The 19214-nt window shown below is 45.1% G+C and overlaps 1 protein-coding gene across 3 annotated transcripts; it reads right to left on the reverse strand.

The window, feature by feature from the left end:
• Nucleotides 1-12106: 12106 nt before the first annotated feature.
• Nucleotides 12107-17375, reverse strand: LOC123187818 (uncharacterized). Of its 3 annotated transcripts, none has more exons than XM_044599775.1 (9): nt 17134-17375; nt 16772-16833; nt 14837-14900; nt 14058-14152; nt 13883-13942; nt 13748-13805; nt 13485-13622; nt 12762-12929; nt 12107-12673 (listed from the first exon to the last, which is right to left on the reverse strand). In XM_044599775.1, exons 4-9 carry the CDS (start codon nt 14114-14116, stop codon nt 12596-12598), a joined length of 561 nt encoding a protein of 186 aa, XP_044455710.1. In that variant the 5' UTR covers nt 14117-14152; nt 14837-14900; nt 16772-16833; nt 17134-17375; the 3' UTR covers nt 12107-12595. The 3 variants fall into 3 exon arrangements, with proteins under 3 accessions (XP_044455710.1, XP_044455708.1, XP_044455709.1); XM_044599773.1 differs by having other exon boundaries at nt 14058-14132; nt 17134-17325; XM_044599774.1 differs by lacking the exon at nt 14837-14900 and having other exon boundaries at nt 17134-17202.
• Between the last annotated feature and the right edge of the window lie 1839 nt (nt 17376-19214).

Here is a 19214-nt window from a genome sequence, read left to right on the forward strand (position 1 = left end):
TGCTCTATCCATCCATTTCTTTGTTTGAATTTATGGAGCACCCTAGCTTGAGTCAATCGAGCTCTACTTTTGCTATAAAATGTTCCTGGCAGATTGTTAACATGTATAGCAATTTTGCCGAGCTTGTTGTTGTTGATCCATGCATGCTATGTTGTTGTTCTTTCCATTTCTAGCTTCTATGCCATGTCTATTTGCTGGGTGTATGCTTATCTTTTCATGCAATGCCTCGTAGTGAGTGCATCGAGCTCGTAAACATGACTACTCGTTATCTGTTTTGCATGCTCCAGTTTTTCACTAAGTCTGAATTTGTTTATGTTTTTGCTATGTTCACATGTTTGCAATTGTATTTTCTGATCCCTTTTGGCTCATGGTCACTAAGGGACTTTTATGTTATGCTTTGAGTAGCTTCATGCCATGCCTTTCTTTGCCATGATATGTTCCTGTAGCATGTAGTTATCATGCTCTAAACTTTGCTTCCTGATGATAAATTCGTGACATGCTGTTAATTTCACTAAGTCTGAAACCTGTTATCTTTTGCACTTTTGCCATGCTTGTTTGAACCTGTTATTGGATGAATTAGTCATAGCTCAGTGTTCATCTTTTGTCGAGCATCATGAGTGGATCCCTGCCATGTATTTTTTTGCCATTTTTTAGTGCGGTAGCTTATTTATCTTGATGCATTTAGATGGCTACTTGCTGTTAATCGCAGACCGGTGCTATATTTGTTTTGCTTGCCATTTCCAAACCATGCATCTGATTCCGGTGATCTTTATATCGATTTTGACCGAAATCAACTCCTCTTTCCAGTGGAACTCTTTGATTTCCAAGTAGAGGCCAGGTTCAATCATTTTTTTCCAAATCATGCATATGCATCACATACCGCATCCCGCATAGCATGACATGTTCATGTGTTGGTTGTTTACTATGTTGTGTGCTTCTTTCCGGTGTTGCTTCTTTGGGTTGGTTCCGATAACTTCGCGTTTGTGAGGACCCATTCAACTACGTCTGTTTGTCTTCTTCATGGACTCGTTCTTCTTCCTTACGGGATTTCAGGCAAGATGACCATACCCTCGAAATCACTTCTATATTTGCTTGCTAGTTGTTCGCTCTTTTGCTATGCCCATGCTGCGATACCTACCACTTGCTATATCATGCCTCCCATATTGCTAAGCCAAGCCTCTAACCCACCTTGTCCTAGCAAACCGTTGCTTGGCTATGTTACCGCTTTGCTCAGCCCCTCTTATAGCGTTGTTAGTTGCAGGTGAAGATTGGAGCTTGTTCCATGTTTGGAACATGGATATTTTGTTGGGATATCACAATATCTCTTATTTAATTAATGCATCTATACACTTGGTAAAGGGTGGAAGGCTCGGCCTTATGCCTGGTGTTTTGTTCCACTCTTGCCGCCCTAGTTTCCGTCATACCGGTGTTATGTTCCTTGATTTTGCGTTCCTTACACGGTTGGGTTATAATGGGAACCCCTTGACAGTTCGCCTTGAATAAAACTCCTTCAGCAAGGCCTAACCTCGGTTTTACCATTTGCACTAACAACCTACCACCTTCCCTTGGGTTCTGCAGACTCAAGGGTCGTCTTCCCCCCCCCCCCCTCGGGCTAGTGCTTCTCTAAGTGTTGGTCCGAACTAACTAGATTGCGGGGCCACCTTGGGGAAACTTGAGGGTTGGTTTTACTCGTAGGATGTCTCATCTGAGTGTGCCTTGAGAACGAGATATGTGCAGCTCCTATCGGGATTTGTCGGCACATTCGGGCGGCTTTGCTGGACTTGTTTTACCATTGTCGAGGATGTCTTGTAACCGGGATGCCGAGTCTAATCGGATTGTCTTGGGAGAAGGAATATCCTTCGTTGACCGTGAGAGCTTGTGATGGGCTAAGTTGGGACTCCCCTGCAGGGATTTGAACTTTCGAAAACCGTGCCCGTGGTTATGGGCAGATGGGAATTTGTTAACGTCCGGTTGTAGAAAACCTGAAACCTTATCTTAATTAAAATACATCAACCGCATGTGTAACCGTGATGGTCTCTCCTCGGCGGAGTCCGGGAAGTGAACACGGTATTGGAGTTATGCTTGGCGTAGGTTGTTCTAGGATCACTTCTTGATCATAGTTTCTCGACCGTGCTTTTTCCTTCTCTTCTCGCTCTCATTTGCGTATGTTAGCCACCAAATATGCTAGTCGCTTGCTGTAGCTCCACCTCATACCTTTTACCCTACCTATAAGCTTAAATAGTCTTGATCGTGAGGGTGTGAGATCGCTGAGTCCCTGTGACTCACAGATACTTCCCAAAACCAGCTTGCAGGTGCCGTTGAACCATGCAGGTGACGCAACCAAGCTCAAGGAGGAGCTCAATGAAGATTGTGTTCGCTATGTTGTTCCATTTCGAGTTGATCGGTAGTGGAGCCCAGTTGGGACGATCGGGGATCTGTGTAGCTTTTGGGGTAGTCTTCTTTTATTTTGGTTTCGTAGTCGGACCTTGATTGTATCTAATTGATGTAATGCTTTATTCATGTAATTGTATGAAGTGGCGATTGTAAGCCAACTATGTATCTCTTTCCCTTATGTATTACATGGGTTGTGTGAAGATTACCTCACTTGCGACATTGCTTTCAATGCGGTTATGCCTCTAAGTCGTGCTTCGACACGTGGGAGATATAGCCGCATCGAGGGCGTTACAAGTTAGTATCAGAGCCTTCCCCGACTTAGGAGCCACGTGCTTGATCGAATCGCTGGCGTTGTTGAGTCTAGAAAAATGTTTTGAGTCTTTTAGGATTATATATATCAGAGAGTGGGATTCTTTTACTTCCTAGTCCCTTCGTCGCTCTGGTGAGGCATCCTGACGTAGAGTTTTGACTCTTCTCTTCTCAAATTTCACTAAAAAAAATTTACGATCACGCGGGTATCTTGGAATCGTTCCGATGGTTTTGTGACGAGAACATTGTTCTTGGTGCCTCTTGACATTTAGGGGTTGTGGCACTGTCCCGAGGAGTTGAGCTCCGAGGTGTTGTCGTCACAATTTTATCGTTACAGTTCTGGAATACCTGAGTTTTTTTTCGCCGACATCGAAAATCTCTTTTATGCAGTTGTTGGTGAGATAACCTCGACGCCACCCAGTACTAGGGCGGGAGTTCGGGAGTATTGCCATAACTCGTATAGCGGATGCTTTTCGAAGGTTGAGGTAAATGATTTCCGAAGGTTTCTTGGTTATGTGTTGAAGGATGGATACAGCTGGATGTAGGATTTGCTAGTTTTGGGTGAGATATTATGCTTCCCCTGTATCCCCAACACCCGATTGCATAACTGGAAAGTTTCGGGAGTTTATAAGTGGGAATTCAAGTAGCTCTTAGGATATCTTTCCGACAGATGCATGATATGAGATTGGGGTTCGACGTCTAGTGGTCCACCTATCCACGGTTGGTTTTACAGTGGTCTCGTTGTGTCTTAAAGAGTCCTCGGCTATGCCGACTCGGGGACGCTTCGTATGTCATGTGCACTGGCTTGTACATAATGGTGCTATACGATCGAGCCCGTGTAGGCCCCACCACGAAAACTTCGGACGAAATCTCTATCATATGTTTGTTCCGGCTTATTCTGCAGGCCAATCTTTTGTTTGGCCATGAGTTGTGGTATTCGAGTTGCTTCGAAGTCAAGTGTTGATTCCATACCTTTCCTAAACGGTGTTCGCATACTCCGATGTGAATACTAATCCTTCATGATAATCGAGATTGTCATGTAAATCCTTCTCAACCGACGTTTTCTCTTCAGGTGGATCCAATCTTTTCAACATTCACAAGATCAACTCAAAGTCTTCTCAACATGGGTCGTTTCATTCGTCCCAAGTTGCTTTTGTTTTACCCACCCTCCCACCCTTGTTTCTTCAAGGACTCAGATTTCTTAATCAAGTATCCATCTTATGCATTGAAGTCTCTCCATTCTTTTCCGTCAATGTTCTTACCCGGTGATGCTCATGGAGATTCTAACGGAGCTTCTAGTTCATCATTCTCCATTCTTTTCTTCTCCGGTGGATTCAAATCAAGCTTGTGGTGTTGATCATATCTCTTTTCCTCCTTTCAATGCCTTCTCTTACTGGTGCACCTCATATTCAGTCATTTCACGCTATTCAATTGTTCCGGAGTGCTGAAGATATCTCAAAAGATTTGTGTCTCCATTATCATCCGTCCAAGATATCTCGAGGTTGTTATCTCTTTCAAGCCGTTTAATTCAACCGGTGATATCTCCTTTTCAAGTAATCGTTCAACGGTGTTTCTTTTGAGTGGGCCCTAACCCACGGGTCTTGTCCCAGGATCTTACCTGACTCTTCTATTTTCCCGGAGTTACTCCCAAATTCTTTTCAAAGTTTGATGTAAGAATGATTCATCATCAATCCAATGCTTTCTCCAAGATCTTTCATAATCCTTTTCATCGTTGGCTCAACCTTTCCATTTTTCATCCCGGAGTATCTCAACAATTTGGTGGTGTTTCTCATCGTCATTCTCAGATTTTGAAGACCGAAGAAGAGTTTTTCCTCAAAACTTGTCCATTCTCTCGAAGATTCGTGGTTCTAGCTTAATACTATCCTCTCTTTATTGTTTTGATTGTGAGAATTATTTTCACCCATCCGGATATTTCAAGAGTATTTCAGTTTGTTGTCTACGAAGCCCATCATTTCAGAAGATTTATTCATTCTAGCTTTCAGCTCTCGTTCTCCAAACCTTACCGGTGCATCATTCAAGTATTCTCTAATCAGCTCGTCATCTCTTCGTTCTCATATATCTAAATCCTCTCAAGTATCTTCGTTCTTTTTATAAATTCTTCCCGGTGTTTCTTTATCTTTACTTCGTTCATTTTCAATTCTTACGGTAGTTCGTTCAAGATTTCTCTTCCTTGCTTATCATATCAATTCATTCGTTGTTTCAATCCTACCGGTGTTTCATTGAAGACCTTATCAGGTTATCGATATCTCTCTTAATCCTTTTCAATGAGAATAAGTAGTATGCCAAATCCATTGTTGGTCATCAATTTAAATTGAAGAAGGATAAGCATAATGTGATTCTTATTCTTGTTTCATCCAAGTGATTTAATTCCCTATTCTGGAGGCTCATCAATTCCTGATTTCAATTGTTTCATCTTCTCTTTTTCTCGGAGTTCCAACCTGTTTTCAACTATTTCACCACGGAGATTCATCTAAATCGGTACAAGGATTCACCTTGTGTTTTCAACTTCTCTTTCCTTCCGTTTGATCATTCTTTTGTTTACCGAAGTTCTTCATGGAGGTTCTACATGATGGTTCATCAAGGATTTAATTCATTCTCGAAGTTTTCATGGAGATTCTTTCCAGAGGAGCTCTTGCTTTCTTCATCCTGTAATTCGGAGTGCAATTGTTTTTTCCCCTTATATTTTGAGGTGGTAATATATCATTCTTCATTCACAAGATTGAGATATTTAAACCCATCTATCTCTTCATTGGAGTTATCTTGTGTCATGTTTCACCTAAAGCCTTCCCTAAGGATTGTTGCTATTTATGGTGTTTATAAATGACCCAAGTTCTTCTTTATCCTTCCGATGAATAAGTTTCTCGTCTCCTTGTTCTTACCAATCGAATCTTTTCCGTGTATGGCAAGTTGTCACCTCATAATTTTAGATGTCTCCTATAAGTCCATATCAAGCTTATTCTTTTCGTTGTTGGTTTTCCAACAACTCTGTTCTAGCATTTGTTGTAAGTGTGCTCTCTCAACATCTTGTTTTCCTTCGTTCATTCCATTCCATTCTTACTTTTGTTCCGAAGGCATGGTGATGTTTCTCTCTTCAACCCATCTTCTGGTTTTGTCAGGATCGTGTTCTTTTCTTGGTTTATCCATTTAACCGGAGTGTTCGTCCCTTTGCTCAAGCTCTTTCATTTTATCAAGTCTTTCATCTCTTTTCAACCGGAGTGCTGCCCGAATATGTTCTTCCTTGTTCCTTTTTCCTAACTGAGTGGTCGCAACTTTTTTCTTCTTTGTTGCTTTCTTTCTTTCAATTTATTCAACCTCCCAAGGTTCGTGGTTTCACTTGTTTGTCAAAGAAGCAACTTAGTTTTACCTCTTCTCTTTCTCTTCCGTTTTCCCTCCGGTGCCATTCTAGATCTCGGGACGAGATCCTCTCGTAGTGGTGGAGTGTTGTAACGCCCCGAGACCGATGTGCCAGGTGTACTCCAGTTATTCGCTGTTGTTTCCTTGTCATTGCTTGCATGTCATGCATTCCATATCATGTCATCATGTGCATTTCATTTCCATACATGTTCGTCTCATGCATCCGAACATTTTCCCCGTTGTCTGTTTTGCATTCCGGCGCTCCTATGTCCTCTGGTGTCCCTTTCTACCTCTTTTTATGTGCGGGTGTTAAACGTTTTCGGATTGGACCGAGACTTGTCATGCGGCCTTGGTTTACTACCGGTAGACCGCGTGTCAAGTTTCGTGCCATTTGGACTTCGTTTGATACTCCAACGGTTAACCGAGGGACCGAAAAGGCCTCGTGTGTGTTGCAGCCCAACACCCCTCCAAAATGGCCCAAAACCCACCTAAACCCCCTCCATCATCTAGATCATTCGATCATGATCGCGTGGCCGAAAACCGCACCTTATTTGGACTCTCCTAACTCCCTCTACCTCTATAAATAGCCCCTCCTCCAAAAATCTCGGGTCCATTTCGCCCCTAACCCTAGATCCCTTCGTCCTCAACGCGCCGGACACGTCGCCGCCGCCAACCGCCGCCTGCCACGTCGCCACCCGCCACCCGCCGCCGCCGCGACCCGCCCGGCCCGCGGAGGGCCCCCGCGGCCCACCTCCTCGCCGCCCCTCGCACCCGCGTGCGCCGCCGCCTTCCGCCACATCGGACACGCTGGCGCCGACCCCGCTGCCTCGTCCGTCGCCGGCGCTCCACCGCCTCCTCCACGCCGGCGCGCGCCGCGCCTCGCCGCCGCATCCCCGACGCCGGCGAGCGCCGCTCCTCGCCGCCCTCCGTCGCCGGCCCCCTTCCCCAGCTCCGATCGGCCCTCTCCTCCACGCCGACGTCAACTCCAGCGCCCCCAAGCTGCAGCTCCGGCGAGATCCCGGCCGCCTCGGTTTTCATGCCCGATCTGGATCCAGATCCACCTCGGTTGACTTTTTCCCCCGAATTCCTAGTTTATTTGCATACTTTGACATATCATAATTTCATCACCGTGGCTCCGATTCATGCGTGTAGCATATCAAAATGCTTGTCTCGACAAGTACATCATTTCATCTCATTGCATTATTTTCATTTGAGCCCATCTTGATGCCCAAAATGTCGTTGGAAGAGGGCTATGTGATGATTATTTCAGATCTGTTTAAGCAAATGCACTTTTGTCATTTTTGTCATGATTAATGTGTGCATGCTATGATCCTGAGCTCTACATGTGTTTTGATGAATGCCATGCCATCTTTACAGGGGTGTATGCCATGTATTTTTGTGATCTTTGTGGTGACTAGCACAAGCATGCAAAGTAGCTTACTCAATGATGCTGATTTCAAGGACTTAGAATTTCACCAAGTCCTTGCCCTGTCATTATTTTTATGCCATATGTTCATGTTGTTTCCTAGTGATCCGTGCCTCTTTTGAGCATTATCAGTAAGGATGTTTTGTAGATATTGTGGTGCTCTATCCATCCATTTCTTTGTTTAATTTATGGAGCACCCTAGCTTGAGTCAATCGAGCTCTACTTTTGCTATAAAATGTTCCTGGCAGATTGTTAACATGTATAGCAATTTTGCCGAGCTTGTTGTTGTTGATCCATGCATGCTATATTGTTGTACTTGCCATTTCTAGCTTCTATGCCATGTCTATTTGCTGGGTGTATGCTTATCTTGTCATGCAATGCCTCGTAGTGAGTGCATCGAGCTCGTAAACATGACTACTCGTTATTTGTTTTGCATGCTCTTGTTTTTCACTAAGTCTGAATTTATTTATGTTTTTGCTATGTTCACATGTTTGCAATTGTATTTTCTGATCCCTTTTGGCTCATGGTCACTAAGGGACTTTTATGGTATGCTTTGAGTAGCTTCATGTCATGCCTTTCTTTGCCATGATATGTTCCTGTAGCATGTAGTTATCATGCTCTAAACTTTGCTTCCTGATGATAAATTCGTGACATGCTGTTAATTTCACTAAGTCTGAAACGTGTTATCTTTTGCACTTTTGCCATGCTTGTTTGAACCTGTTATTGGATGAATTAGTCATAGCTCAGTGTTCATCTTTTGTCGAGCATCATGAGTGGATCCCTGCCATGTATTTTTTTGCCATTTTTTAGTGCGGTAGCTTATTTATCTTGATGCATTTAGATGGCTACTTGTTGTTAATCACAGACCGGTGCTATATTTGTTTTGCTTGCCATTTCCAAACCGTGCACCCGATTCCGGTGATCTTTATATCGATTTCGACCGAAATCAACTCCTCTTTCCAGTGGCACTCTTTGATTTCCAAGTAGAGGCCAGGTTCAATCATTATTTTTCAAATCATGCATATGCATCACATACCGCATCCCGCATAGCATGCCATGTTCATGTGTTGGTTGTTTACTATGTTGTGTGCTTCTTTCTGGTGTTGCTTCTTCGGGTTGGTTCCGATAACTTCGCGTTTGTGAGGACCCGTTCAACTACATCCGTTTGTCTTCTTCATGTACTCGTTCTTCTTCCTTGCGGGATTTCAGGTAAGATGACCATACCCTCGAAATCACTTCTATATTTGCTTGCTAGTTGCTCGCTCTTTTGCTATGCCCATGCTGCGATACCTACCACTTGCTATATCATGCCTCCCATATTGCTAAGCCAAGCCTCTAACCCACCTTGTCCTAGCAAACTGTTGTTTGGCTATGTTACCGCTTTGCTCAGCCCCTCTTATAGCGTTGTTAGTTGCAGATGAAGATTGGAGCTTGTCCCATGTTTGGAACATGGATATTTTGTTGGGATATCACAATATCTCTTATTTAATTAATGCATCTATACACTTGGTAAAGGGTGGAAGGCTCGGCCTTATGCCTGGTGTTTTGTTCCACTCTTGCCGCCCTAGTTTCCGTCATACCGGTGTTACGTTCCTTGATTTTGCGTTCCTTACACGGTTGGGTTATAATGGGAACCCCTTGATAGTTCGCCTTGAATAAAACTCCTCCAGCAAGGCCCAACCTCGGTTTTACCATTTGCACTAACAACCTACCACCTTCCCTTGGGTTCTGCAGACTCAAGGGTCGTCTTCCCCCCCCCCCCGGGCTAGTGCTTCTCTAAGTGTTGGTCCGAACTAACTAGACTGCGGGGCCACCTTGGGGAAACTTGAGGGTTGGTTTTACTCGTAGGATGTCTCATCTGAGTGTGCCTTGAGAACGAGATATGTGCAGCTCCTATCGGGATTTGTCGGCACATTCGGGCGGCTTTGCTGGACTTGTTTTACCATTGTCAAGGATGTCTTGTAACCGGGATGCCGAGTCTGATCGGATTGTCTTGGGAGAAGGAATATCCTTCGTTGACCGTGAGAGCTTGTGATGGGCTAAGTTGGGACTCCCCTGCAGGGATTTGAACTTTCGAAAGCCGTGCCCGAGGTTATGGGCAGATGGGAATTTGTTAACGTCCAGTTGTAAAAAACCTGAAACCTTATCTTAATTAAAATGCATCAACCGCATGTGTAACCATGATGGTCTCTTCTCGGCGGAGTCCGGAAAGTGAACACGGTGTTAGAGTTATGCTTGGCGTAGGTTGTTCTAGGATCACTTCTTGATCATAGTTTCTCGACCGTGCTTTTGGCTTCTCTTCTCGCTCTCATTTGCATATGTTAGCCACCAAATATGCTAGTCGCTTGCTGCAGTTCCACCTCATACCTTTTACCCTACCTATAAGCTTATATAGTCTTGATCACGAGGGTGTGAGATCGCTGAGTCCCCGTGACTCACAGATACTTCCCAAAACCAGCTTGCAGGTGCCGTTGAACCGTGCAGGTGACGCAACCAAGCTCAAGGAGGAGCTCGATGAAGATTGTGTTCGCTATGTTGTTCCGTTTCGAGTTGATCAGTAGTGGAGCCCAGTTGGGACGATCGGGGATCTGTGTAGCTTTTGGGGTAGTCTTCTTTTATTTTGGTTCCGTAGTCGGACCTTGATTGTATCTGATTGATGTAATGATTTATTCATGTAATTGTGTGAAGTGGCGATTGTAAGCCAACTATGTATCTCTTTCCCTTATGTATTACATGGTTTGTGTGAAGATCTCACTTGCGACATTGCTTTCAATGCGGTTATGCCTCTAAGTCGTGCTTCGACACGTGGGAGATATAGCCGTATCGAGGGCGTTACATCTCATCAACCAAGGCATATGATGAGTGATGGTGGGTGGAGGAATGTATCTCGTACTTTACAAAACTAGCCAAATTAAATTGATGCATTAATTTATATTAATTGCAGTGCATGCATGCTTGGCCACTAAGATGAGTAGGAACATTATATGCATTGGTGTGTTCCTTTTTAACTCTTCCATGCAAAGATTCAATGTGCCTCGAATCTTAAAATGCGATGGAGATGAGCCCTTTAAATTAGAAAAACGAAAAAATTATAATAAGGCCTATAAACCGGAAAGGAGGGAGTATAGTATAAAAGTTCATCGAAAGTACAAAGCATCTCAAACAGAATAAAAATTACATCAAGATTCTGAGACCATCGAACGACCGCTATTGCCGCTAGAACGAGTCACCGACGCGCCACTGTCGCCACTCCCCTATCGGAGCTGGCTTGACCTTGTCGATGACAGACAGGAAGTCTTCATGTACGTGCCCCTAAGAACCAGCTCCCTGAAACCGCAGTCGTTGCCGTTGAACCCTTGCATAGCTATGAAGCACCTGACATCAAATCTCGTCGCATGACGAAAAACCCTAACCTCACCACCCGAAGGAGATGACAAGAATCTACGTCAGAGCTCCATCGACTACGTCCAGACGAATGAACTCAAGAAGGATCGAAACTCGGAAGACAAACTACAAGAAGAAGCATCGCCATCCGCCCAATCCGCATCTGCGAGCACTAAAAAATCCTAACCTAAACTACTAACAGAGCGAAGGCATCAGGATTTCCCTTCCCGCCACCTGCCACCGGAGCGACAGACAAAGAGGAAGCGAATTCATGGGTGTGGCGGCATACATGTTCGCCTAGCTCAAGGACAGAGGGCTAGGGTCGGGGCATGCTCAGTGATGGCCATCGGCAGTCACTGGTTTGTGCCCCTCCCGCCCAATCCATGGGGACTGGCTGGAGATGCAGGCGTGAGCGCCTCCTACCATGGAGGCGCCGTCCCAGATCCGGTACTTTGGTTATCTTAGCTCGTATGTGCAATCATGTGTACCTTATTAAGTAGTAGATCTAAGCGGAACGATGAGTCGTGCATAACGTCAGAGTCGTCCAGCAATTGGCACACTGATAGTCGGTTCAGGTCGTGGGAACACACGGCTACAAGCCTGCAAGTCGACGAAGTGACAGAGCCTTGAGGCTTGGAGCAACGGCCGTCGACTAGCCACCGTGGGTGATCGACCTGCATATCCGTACTATTAAAGGATTTCACTTCTATCGTTTTCACCACTCCAACCGATCTGTACTGGCACCGATACATGCCCCTTCCCTCACCGTTTTTTTTAAATCATCTAAGGAACCCCCCCCCCCCCCCCCCCCCCCCCTCCTTGGAAAGAAATCCCTTGCAAATCAATCAACAGAAATCAAACAAAATCGCCAATAGCAAGAATTTCCTTGCAAGAAAACAACAAATCGGCAACTCAACGAAATGGCAGAGCCTTGGAGCGACGGTTTTCCCGCCCGCTCCCGCTGATTTATTTTCGATAGCAAGAAATCTCTTGCAAGGAAACAACGAAACCAACTCACGTAGTTGTACTTCCATAATCTCAATCACATCATATATTTCGTTACCAATGCCAATGGATTCCCTCTACAGCATACCTCAATCTTAAGCCAATCAAAAAATTGTGGCCGATGCCATTGGATATAGGCTCTACTGTTGGTCTTCTGCCGTTTTGTTCGTTGGATGCGAGACATAGAGTTAGATTGTGAGCTACTGGCCACACTAATCAAAATTAACATAATCTTAGTTTCTGCCTTCACATTGTCAGAAAATCATCCATCCCTAATATACAACTTAACATGAAACTGGATTAATCATCAGTAACTCCACAACGAACAAAAATGATTTCCGCAAATTGCTTTGCTTCGCGTAATTCATACGGAAAAACTCAGCATCAGCGACCAATAAAACAGCATTGTACAGTGCAGTGTTATAGAAAATGCTGTTCCAGGCACATCTTCTTCAACCGAACTGCACCAACCCGACAGACCAGCCACAGCCACAGGCTTATTCTTCATGAGTTTTGCCAGCAAAAGATGTCACCCAAAAGTCTTGAGATTAGACTGATGCACTACAATTCGACAACATTCAGAGACCCTCCCATGTCCCCGCAAAAAAGGAAACCTCCCCCTTGGAGATGTTCTTGTAATGTTGAGCACACAGAGGTTAAGATCTAGCTCATCATGCCACTGGACTGGGAATGGGGGGTAATTTACTGTTCATCGGCCACTGGCTTATAATAATCCTTCAGCACTTCGTCAACAGTCTTATTGATTATGCTGTCTTTGGCCTGATATGAGTTGAAACAAAGATTTCATCAGTGACTTTGAGAGACAGTATAGGGCACTGCGGTCAGCAAGAAAAGAAAGAAAGGTTACCTTTATCCCAATGGCCAGCGCTGTTCGGACATTCGCCACTTGACCTAACCTCAACGAGCTTCCTTTGTTGTCCTTGAGGCACAATACGGGGACTTGCCTTGTGCTTGCCAGGGTTGGTATGTGCTTTGTTAGCCATTTGGGATTGCAATCAGCGGCTATAATGACAGCCTACAGTACCATGAAAAAAGACGTGAAATAGTAGTCAGTTTTAGTGTCAGCATATATGTATTGCGGATATGGACATATTTACAATACTATGAAATCCCCTTATTCTTTTGCTCTTGAATACACCTAACAGTTAAATATCCAAGATTGAGTTGATTCAATGTTGACGTGACATTCAGAACAGAGTCCATTTAACTGTTGTTGCGCAGCTGAATGAACATTAGTGTTCTACAGAAGACAACATTTTCACTTTGCAGCTGACAGCATATATTTAGAGCATGATTTGATACTAAGGCCTTGCATCGCGGTATGTAACCCAGACTAGAGTATTTTAGCCCTTCATGAATATTTGACCAGAGATGCAGTAAAGCACCCATGTCTTACATCCATGGCGCACATTGAAATGTAGACAGACATAGTTAGACCAGATACATGCTGCTCTTAGTTGATTTGACCTTACAGATGTACATAATGGAGCTCCAAGTCCATAAGAAGGCAACAGTTGTCTCTACTCTCTAAACTCTAAGGCCTTATAGCAAGTTAAGAAACAATAGTAACCTGAAGTGGCACCAAAGGAGCTCTCCGCCTAGCTGTGCTGGTCGGTGCTTCAGTGGAACAGCCAGAACGAGAAGCAGCAGCAGCAGGCATTCGTTCGAGAACCCTTGTCACGTCGTTGACCCCAACAGAAAATTGTTGCTACAAGGGCAAAAATCATGAATGCAAAAGAACATCAGAATATTCTGAATTCACTCATGATAACAGAAGTACTCTATCTGCAGTAAATAACTCTATAAACTTCATGTAAGCAAGGATGGCAATACCTTCATCCATATCTTTTCTGGCAAACCTCCCCTTGAAGCCTTGGCAGACTCCACGCTCCTACAATAGCTCTTTTCAATATTGGAATAATGCAACACAAAGAAACGTTGGGAGAGTAACGGTATTTTCCTACTAACCTGATAAGTTTCGACAATAGTTCATCAAGGGAATCTCCTGTGATGTAATCTGAAGTTACTCTGTTCATGGAGAAATGCCGAGTGATGAGTGAACTGAAGTACCTTAACTTGAATAAGAAGAAAAATAAAAACAGCTACAAAGATCACTAAAAATACAACAGGGCAAAGAGTGTACGTTTGTTCAGCATCTTTCAGCAACTTGATTGACTTTTCAGGTTTGTTCTTCTTGCTCATCGGCACCAAAAGAGTGCTATCAACCGAGAAGAAGACCTATTAAATGAAGCAATAACATAATCAAACTATAATTTCACTTATTTCTACCTTCACTATGTAGCAAACACAGTACATGCAAGAAAGGAACATCCAAAATGGGATAAATACAAAGAACTTCAAACATACTTAAACGTGACATACATCAGCACTGTATACATTGTAAAATTGAAGTTCAGTGCTAATAAAGCATTTTTTTATGGTATTATACTAGAAGGGGAGCCTTGGCACAGTGGTCAAAGTCCTGGAAACAGCCTCTTACAGAAATGTAGGGAAAGGCTGCGTACAATAGACCCAAAATGGTCGGAACCTTCTCCGGACCCTGTGCACCGGCTGCCCTTTTTATTATACTAGATGTACAATAATTTCTACATTCATCTACCAACAGTGGCAGATCCCGAAATGGAGTACGTCCAGCGCAAACTTATACAGACTAAACTTATCCCAAAAACTGCCACGAACTATTTAACACACTTACATTCAAGATTACAAAACAACATATTGGCGGGGGCAAGATTTATGATTTAGGTACACGGAGTTACAAAAAAAGATTCTACTACAGTATATATACAAAACAAAAAGAACAACCGTAATGACAATTAAAGAAAAAATCGTACTCGGTACTTCATAGCGATAATGCCTAGACTACTTTAGTGCAGTTACAAATATCAGAAGAAAATTCACCTTCCACCTGCGGCGAATTGGTTGCTGTACTAATGCTCCCAGCCTCCTCTGGTCAGCTGCTGACCTGCCATGTCAGTATGAAAACACATTGGCATGAGAGAAGAGTCTCAGTTGAAATGAGTGGATGCAGTCGTCAATGGAGACATGGAGGGAAACTGAGGAAGGGCTGAGCACCGGCACGAGACGGCGTGCCGCGGGGGTGACGCTGCACCAACAGAACAGACAGCTGCTTAGGGGCGCGAAGTGATCCTTCGGGGAGCGCGGCACGGGGTGGCGGCAGGTATTGTGTCGGGTGGCGGTGGCCGGCAGCGTGACGGCGTCGGAGTCAGGGGGGCTACGGCATCGGCGCGGCAGGGGATATGCGTTCGCGAAGGCAGTGCTTTCTCGGGGTTTTTTAGGGCCGCTTTCTCGGTGTGTCGGCCTGTTGGGTAAGCCAATTATGGGCCAAGAGCCCAAGACATTCTGCATACGAAGATTATAAGCCCAATGATCCAACTGCCCCAGCAATACAAGTCCACACGGTGTTGCAACCGTCGGCATGATCGCCACACGGTGTTGTATTTTTAGTGATCTTTGTAGCTGTTTTTATTTTTCTTCTTATTCAAGTTAAGGTACTTCAGTTCACTCATCACTCGGCATTTCTCCATGAACAGAGTAACTTCAGATTACATCACAGGAGATTCCCTTGATGAACTATTGTCGAAACTTATCAGGTTAGTAGGCAAATACCGTTACTCTCCCAACGTTTCTTTGTGTTGCATTATTCCAATATTGAAAAGAGCTACTATTGTAGGAGCATGGAGGCTGCCAAGGCTTCAAGGGGAGGTTTGCCAGAAAAGATATGGATGAAGGTATTGCCATCCTTGCTTACATGAAGTTTATAGAGTTATTTACTGCAGATAGAGTACTTCTGTTATCATGAGTGATTTCAGAATATTCCAATGTTCTTTTGCATTCATGATTTTTGCCCTTGTAGCAACAATTTTCTGTTGGGGTCAACGACGTGACAAGGGTTCTCGAACGAATGCCTGCTGCTGCTGCTTCTCGTTCTGGCTGTTCCACTGAAGCACCGACCAGCACAGCTAGGCGGAGAGCTCCTTTGGTGCCACTTCAGGTTACTATTGTTTCTTAACTTGCTATAAGGCCTTAGAGTTTAGAGAGTAGAGACAACTGTTGCCTTCTTATGGACTTGGAGCTCCATTATGTACATCTGTAAGGTCAAATCAACTAAGAGCAGCATGTATCTGGTCTAACTATGTCTGTCTACATTTCAATGTGCGCCATGGATGTAAGACATGGGTGCTTTACTGCATCTCTGGTCAAATATTCATGAAGGGCTAAAATACTCTAGTCGGGGTTACATACCACGATGCAAGGCCTTAGTATCAAATCATGCTCTAAATATATGCTGTCAGCTGCAAAGTGAAAATGTTGTCTTCTGTAGAACACTAATGTTCATTCAGCTGCGCAACAACAGTTAAATGGACTCTGTTCTGAATGTCACGTCAACATTGAATCAACTCAATCTTGGATATTTAACTGTCAGGTCCTCTTCCAAGCCTAAGCATGTTCACACATGTCATTTCATCCCTCCATATTTTATTATCTAGGTACTCACTTCTCATCCTATCCCTCTCATCTATTGGCCCATAACATATGACAGCACGCCTTTTTCTTTTTCTAGACTGAACTACCAATGTCATCACCGAGACAAGCATATATGACACAACCGCAAATATTAGCCTCTTTTGCTTGATATCCATCTACAATGCAGCATAGAAACAATAGTAAATTGATATGAATCTGCTCAATGTCCACTTAATTGAAATATCATAACAAATACATGTTCATGGCAGAAGTACATAGCAAATGCTTTTAAATCTTGCTTATTTTCTCATGGCAGAAGTACATAGCAGAATGGACAGCAGTTTATACCTTGAGAAAAGCAGAGAAGTTGCAAACAAACAGAGGATGCAAAAGAGTGTCTCCCGTCCAAGCTGCAGAAAATAAACGAGAGGAAGAAATTATTAGACGCATATATGGGAAGAATATAGAGGTTCGAAACGAACAGAGGGGCTCCTCCCGCCGGCGCTCCATGTTTCTCTGAAACCACCGACCAAACCATGTCGTTCCCCACTGCCACAGCGACCAAACCCTCCCGTTCCCCACTGCCATAGACCCAGCAAACCCCTTCCCCTCGCCCCCCCCCCCCCCCCCCCCCCCCCCTGGCCAAGCAACCGGGAGAGGCAAAGGACAGGGAGGATGGACAGGGGAACGAGGAGGAGTAAGATCTGTACCTCCGTTGCGCCGGAATCCAAGCCGAATCGCGCCGCCGCCTCGATCCAAATCGCCGCCAAGTCCGCCGCTTCTTCTATTGGGTGAGGGGATTGTGAGGGTCTCGGGTGAGGAGTGAGATAAGAAGGAAACGAAAACCAGTTCGCGCGCTGAGTGGTGACAGAAGCGGGAAAAAGAGGCGCTCGCGCGCGGGTGGCTGCCCTCGCCCGCGAGAATTTCGCGACTTTCCTCAGCCAGATTTTGGGCGAATATTCGACAGTATCTGGCTATCCGTATCCTCCCTGGCTGGTCAACCAAACGGGTGGCATCCCTAGCAAAATGGGCTATCCCTGTCCCTAGGGTGGATAGCCACACAACCAAACGCCACCAGAGCGGACGAGCTCGCCTGCTCACGCTACATGTGCCAATGGGACAACGACGTGTTGTGTACGTGCATTGAATGCCATCGTAGGGAGGAGGGAAAGGTAGGTAGCGTCCAACAGTAGCATACGGTGAATTCGACGCCTGGTGTACGACGGCTTGACGGTACACTGTTTATATGTTCCGTTGGTACAGGACAAGGTAATTCGGCGTTTAAATTGGTACGACTGCATCGCGTCGGTAAACACTATTTCCCGGTTGCTGTCGATGAAGATTGTAAGCATTCCGTCACTATGTCGTTTGACCATACAGGACATTCACAGGGCAACTGAAAGTTGACTTGCTTTGACAATGGCTGCACAACTCAAAAACTTCGTCCCGGACCAGTAGCAGTAGCTGCGGAGAAACTATGATTTAGAGCAATGGAACTTCCTTTCATAATGATCCATTAAACTTACATTAGCCAAACTATTACGAGTTAATCAACGGATACGCATAACATGTGATCGTCACTCATCAGGTGGAAAACCGACTAGAGTGAACGATTCATTCGCTAGGGTAGGTTCGATCAAGCAAACCTAAATCCCTCCCTCAAACGGGGTTTCAGCGCGACTCAAGCTGGCTAATTTTTCTTGGTATATACAATTAATTCCTGTGGTACAATACATTAAAAGAAACATATGCAAGATAAAATTGTCGTCGTATTTGTATGATAAAACATCCAGAGTTAATTTTTGTCATGGTCCATGGCAAGTTTGACAGAAAATATTCTAAAGATCATGGGAAACTTAGCTAAAAAGCTTGTTACTAGATCAATCATTTTTAGGATTTTTTTTCTGAAAATGCCATGTCACTACAGCAATCATTCTTAAATTTGCCATGCCGCAGAACACTACATTTTTCTTGGGGCATCTCCAATGCCGACCCTAGAACCACCGGCAACAGTCGAACCATGCTGTCCGGATGTGTTTTGCCCTCTAACGCGGGTTTGTATCGATCCGCCGATCAGTCTGGACCACTGCCATGCCCGCGTCTGACAACCGTGGCCCACCCAGAGCATGCATCAGCCGGCTTTGATGTCGAGCTATGTGACTGGACGGGAGGGCAGCGCTGACGGACGCGATGTCTCGGGCGTCGCTGCGTCCTGAGAAACCAACTGAGGCCGCTACGCCGCATTGATGTTGGCTAACCAACCCTTCACATGGACTGGCCGAGATTATTTAAGCCGTGCACCGACAATGCACACATCCACACTTCATCCTCTCTAAGCAACTCCTCCTTTCCGAGTGCCTCCTCCTCCCCGAGCATCTCCAACTCCGACGATGTCGAAGTCATTGTTGTCCGTGCAGGCAGGCGGAGGCGGTGGCAGTTCTTCGCCAGGAGGCTCATGGTGCCACCTCACTCGCTCTCCAGGCCCTTCGGCATCCACGACGGTCGGCTCCTTCTGCAAGAAGGAGATCATCATCTCCTCCCGCGACAGGGAGGACCAGGCACCACCGCGGGAGTAGCAGTCGTGCCTCCTCGCAAAGGCCTCTCTGACAGACGAGGAATCCGTTCGTTAGATGAAACTTATGACAGAGCAATCGCTTCGTCAGATGGGCCCGACGCCACCCTTGCGGTCGTGTGTGATCAACGAGGAGCCGCCGTCCCCACCACGAAACCGCGACATCCAAATTGGGCGCCGCGTGAAGGAAGAGCAGGCGTCGCCGCCGGTGCATAGCCG

Source organism: Triticum aestivum, chromosome 2A, assembly GCF_018294505.1.
Source record: "Triticum aestivum cultivar Chinese Spring chromosome 2A, IWGSC CS RefSeq v2.1, whole genome shotgun sequence".
NCBI classification, from domain to species: Eukaryota; Viridiplantae; Streptophyta; class Magnoliopsida; order Poales; family Poaceae; genus Triticum; species Triticum aestivum.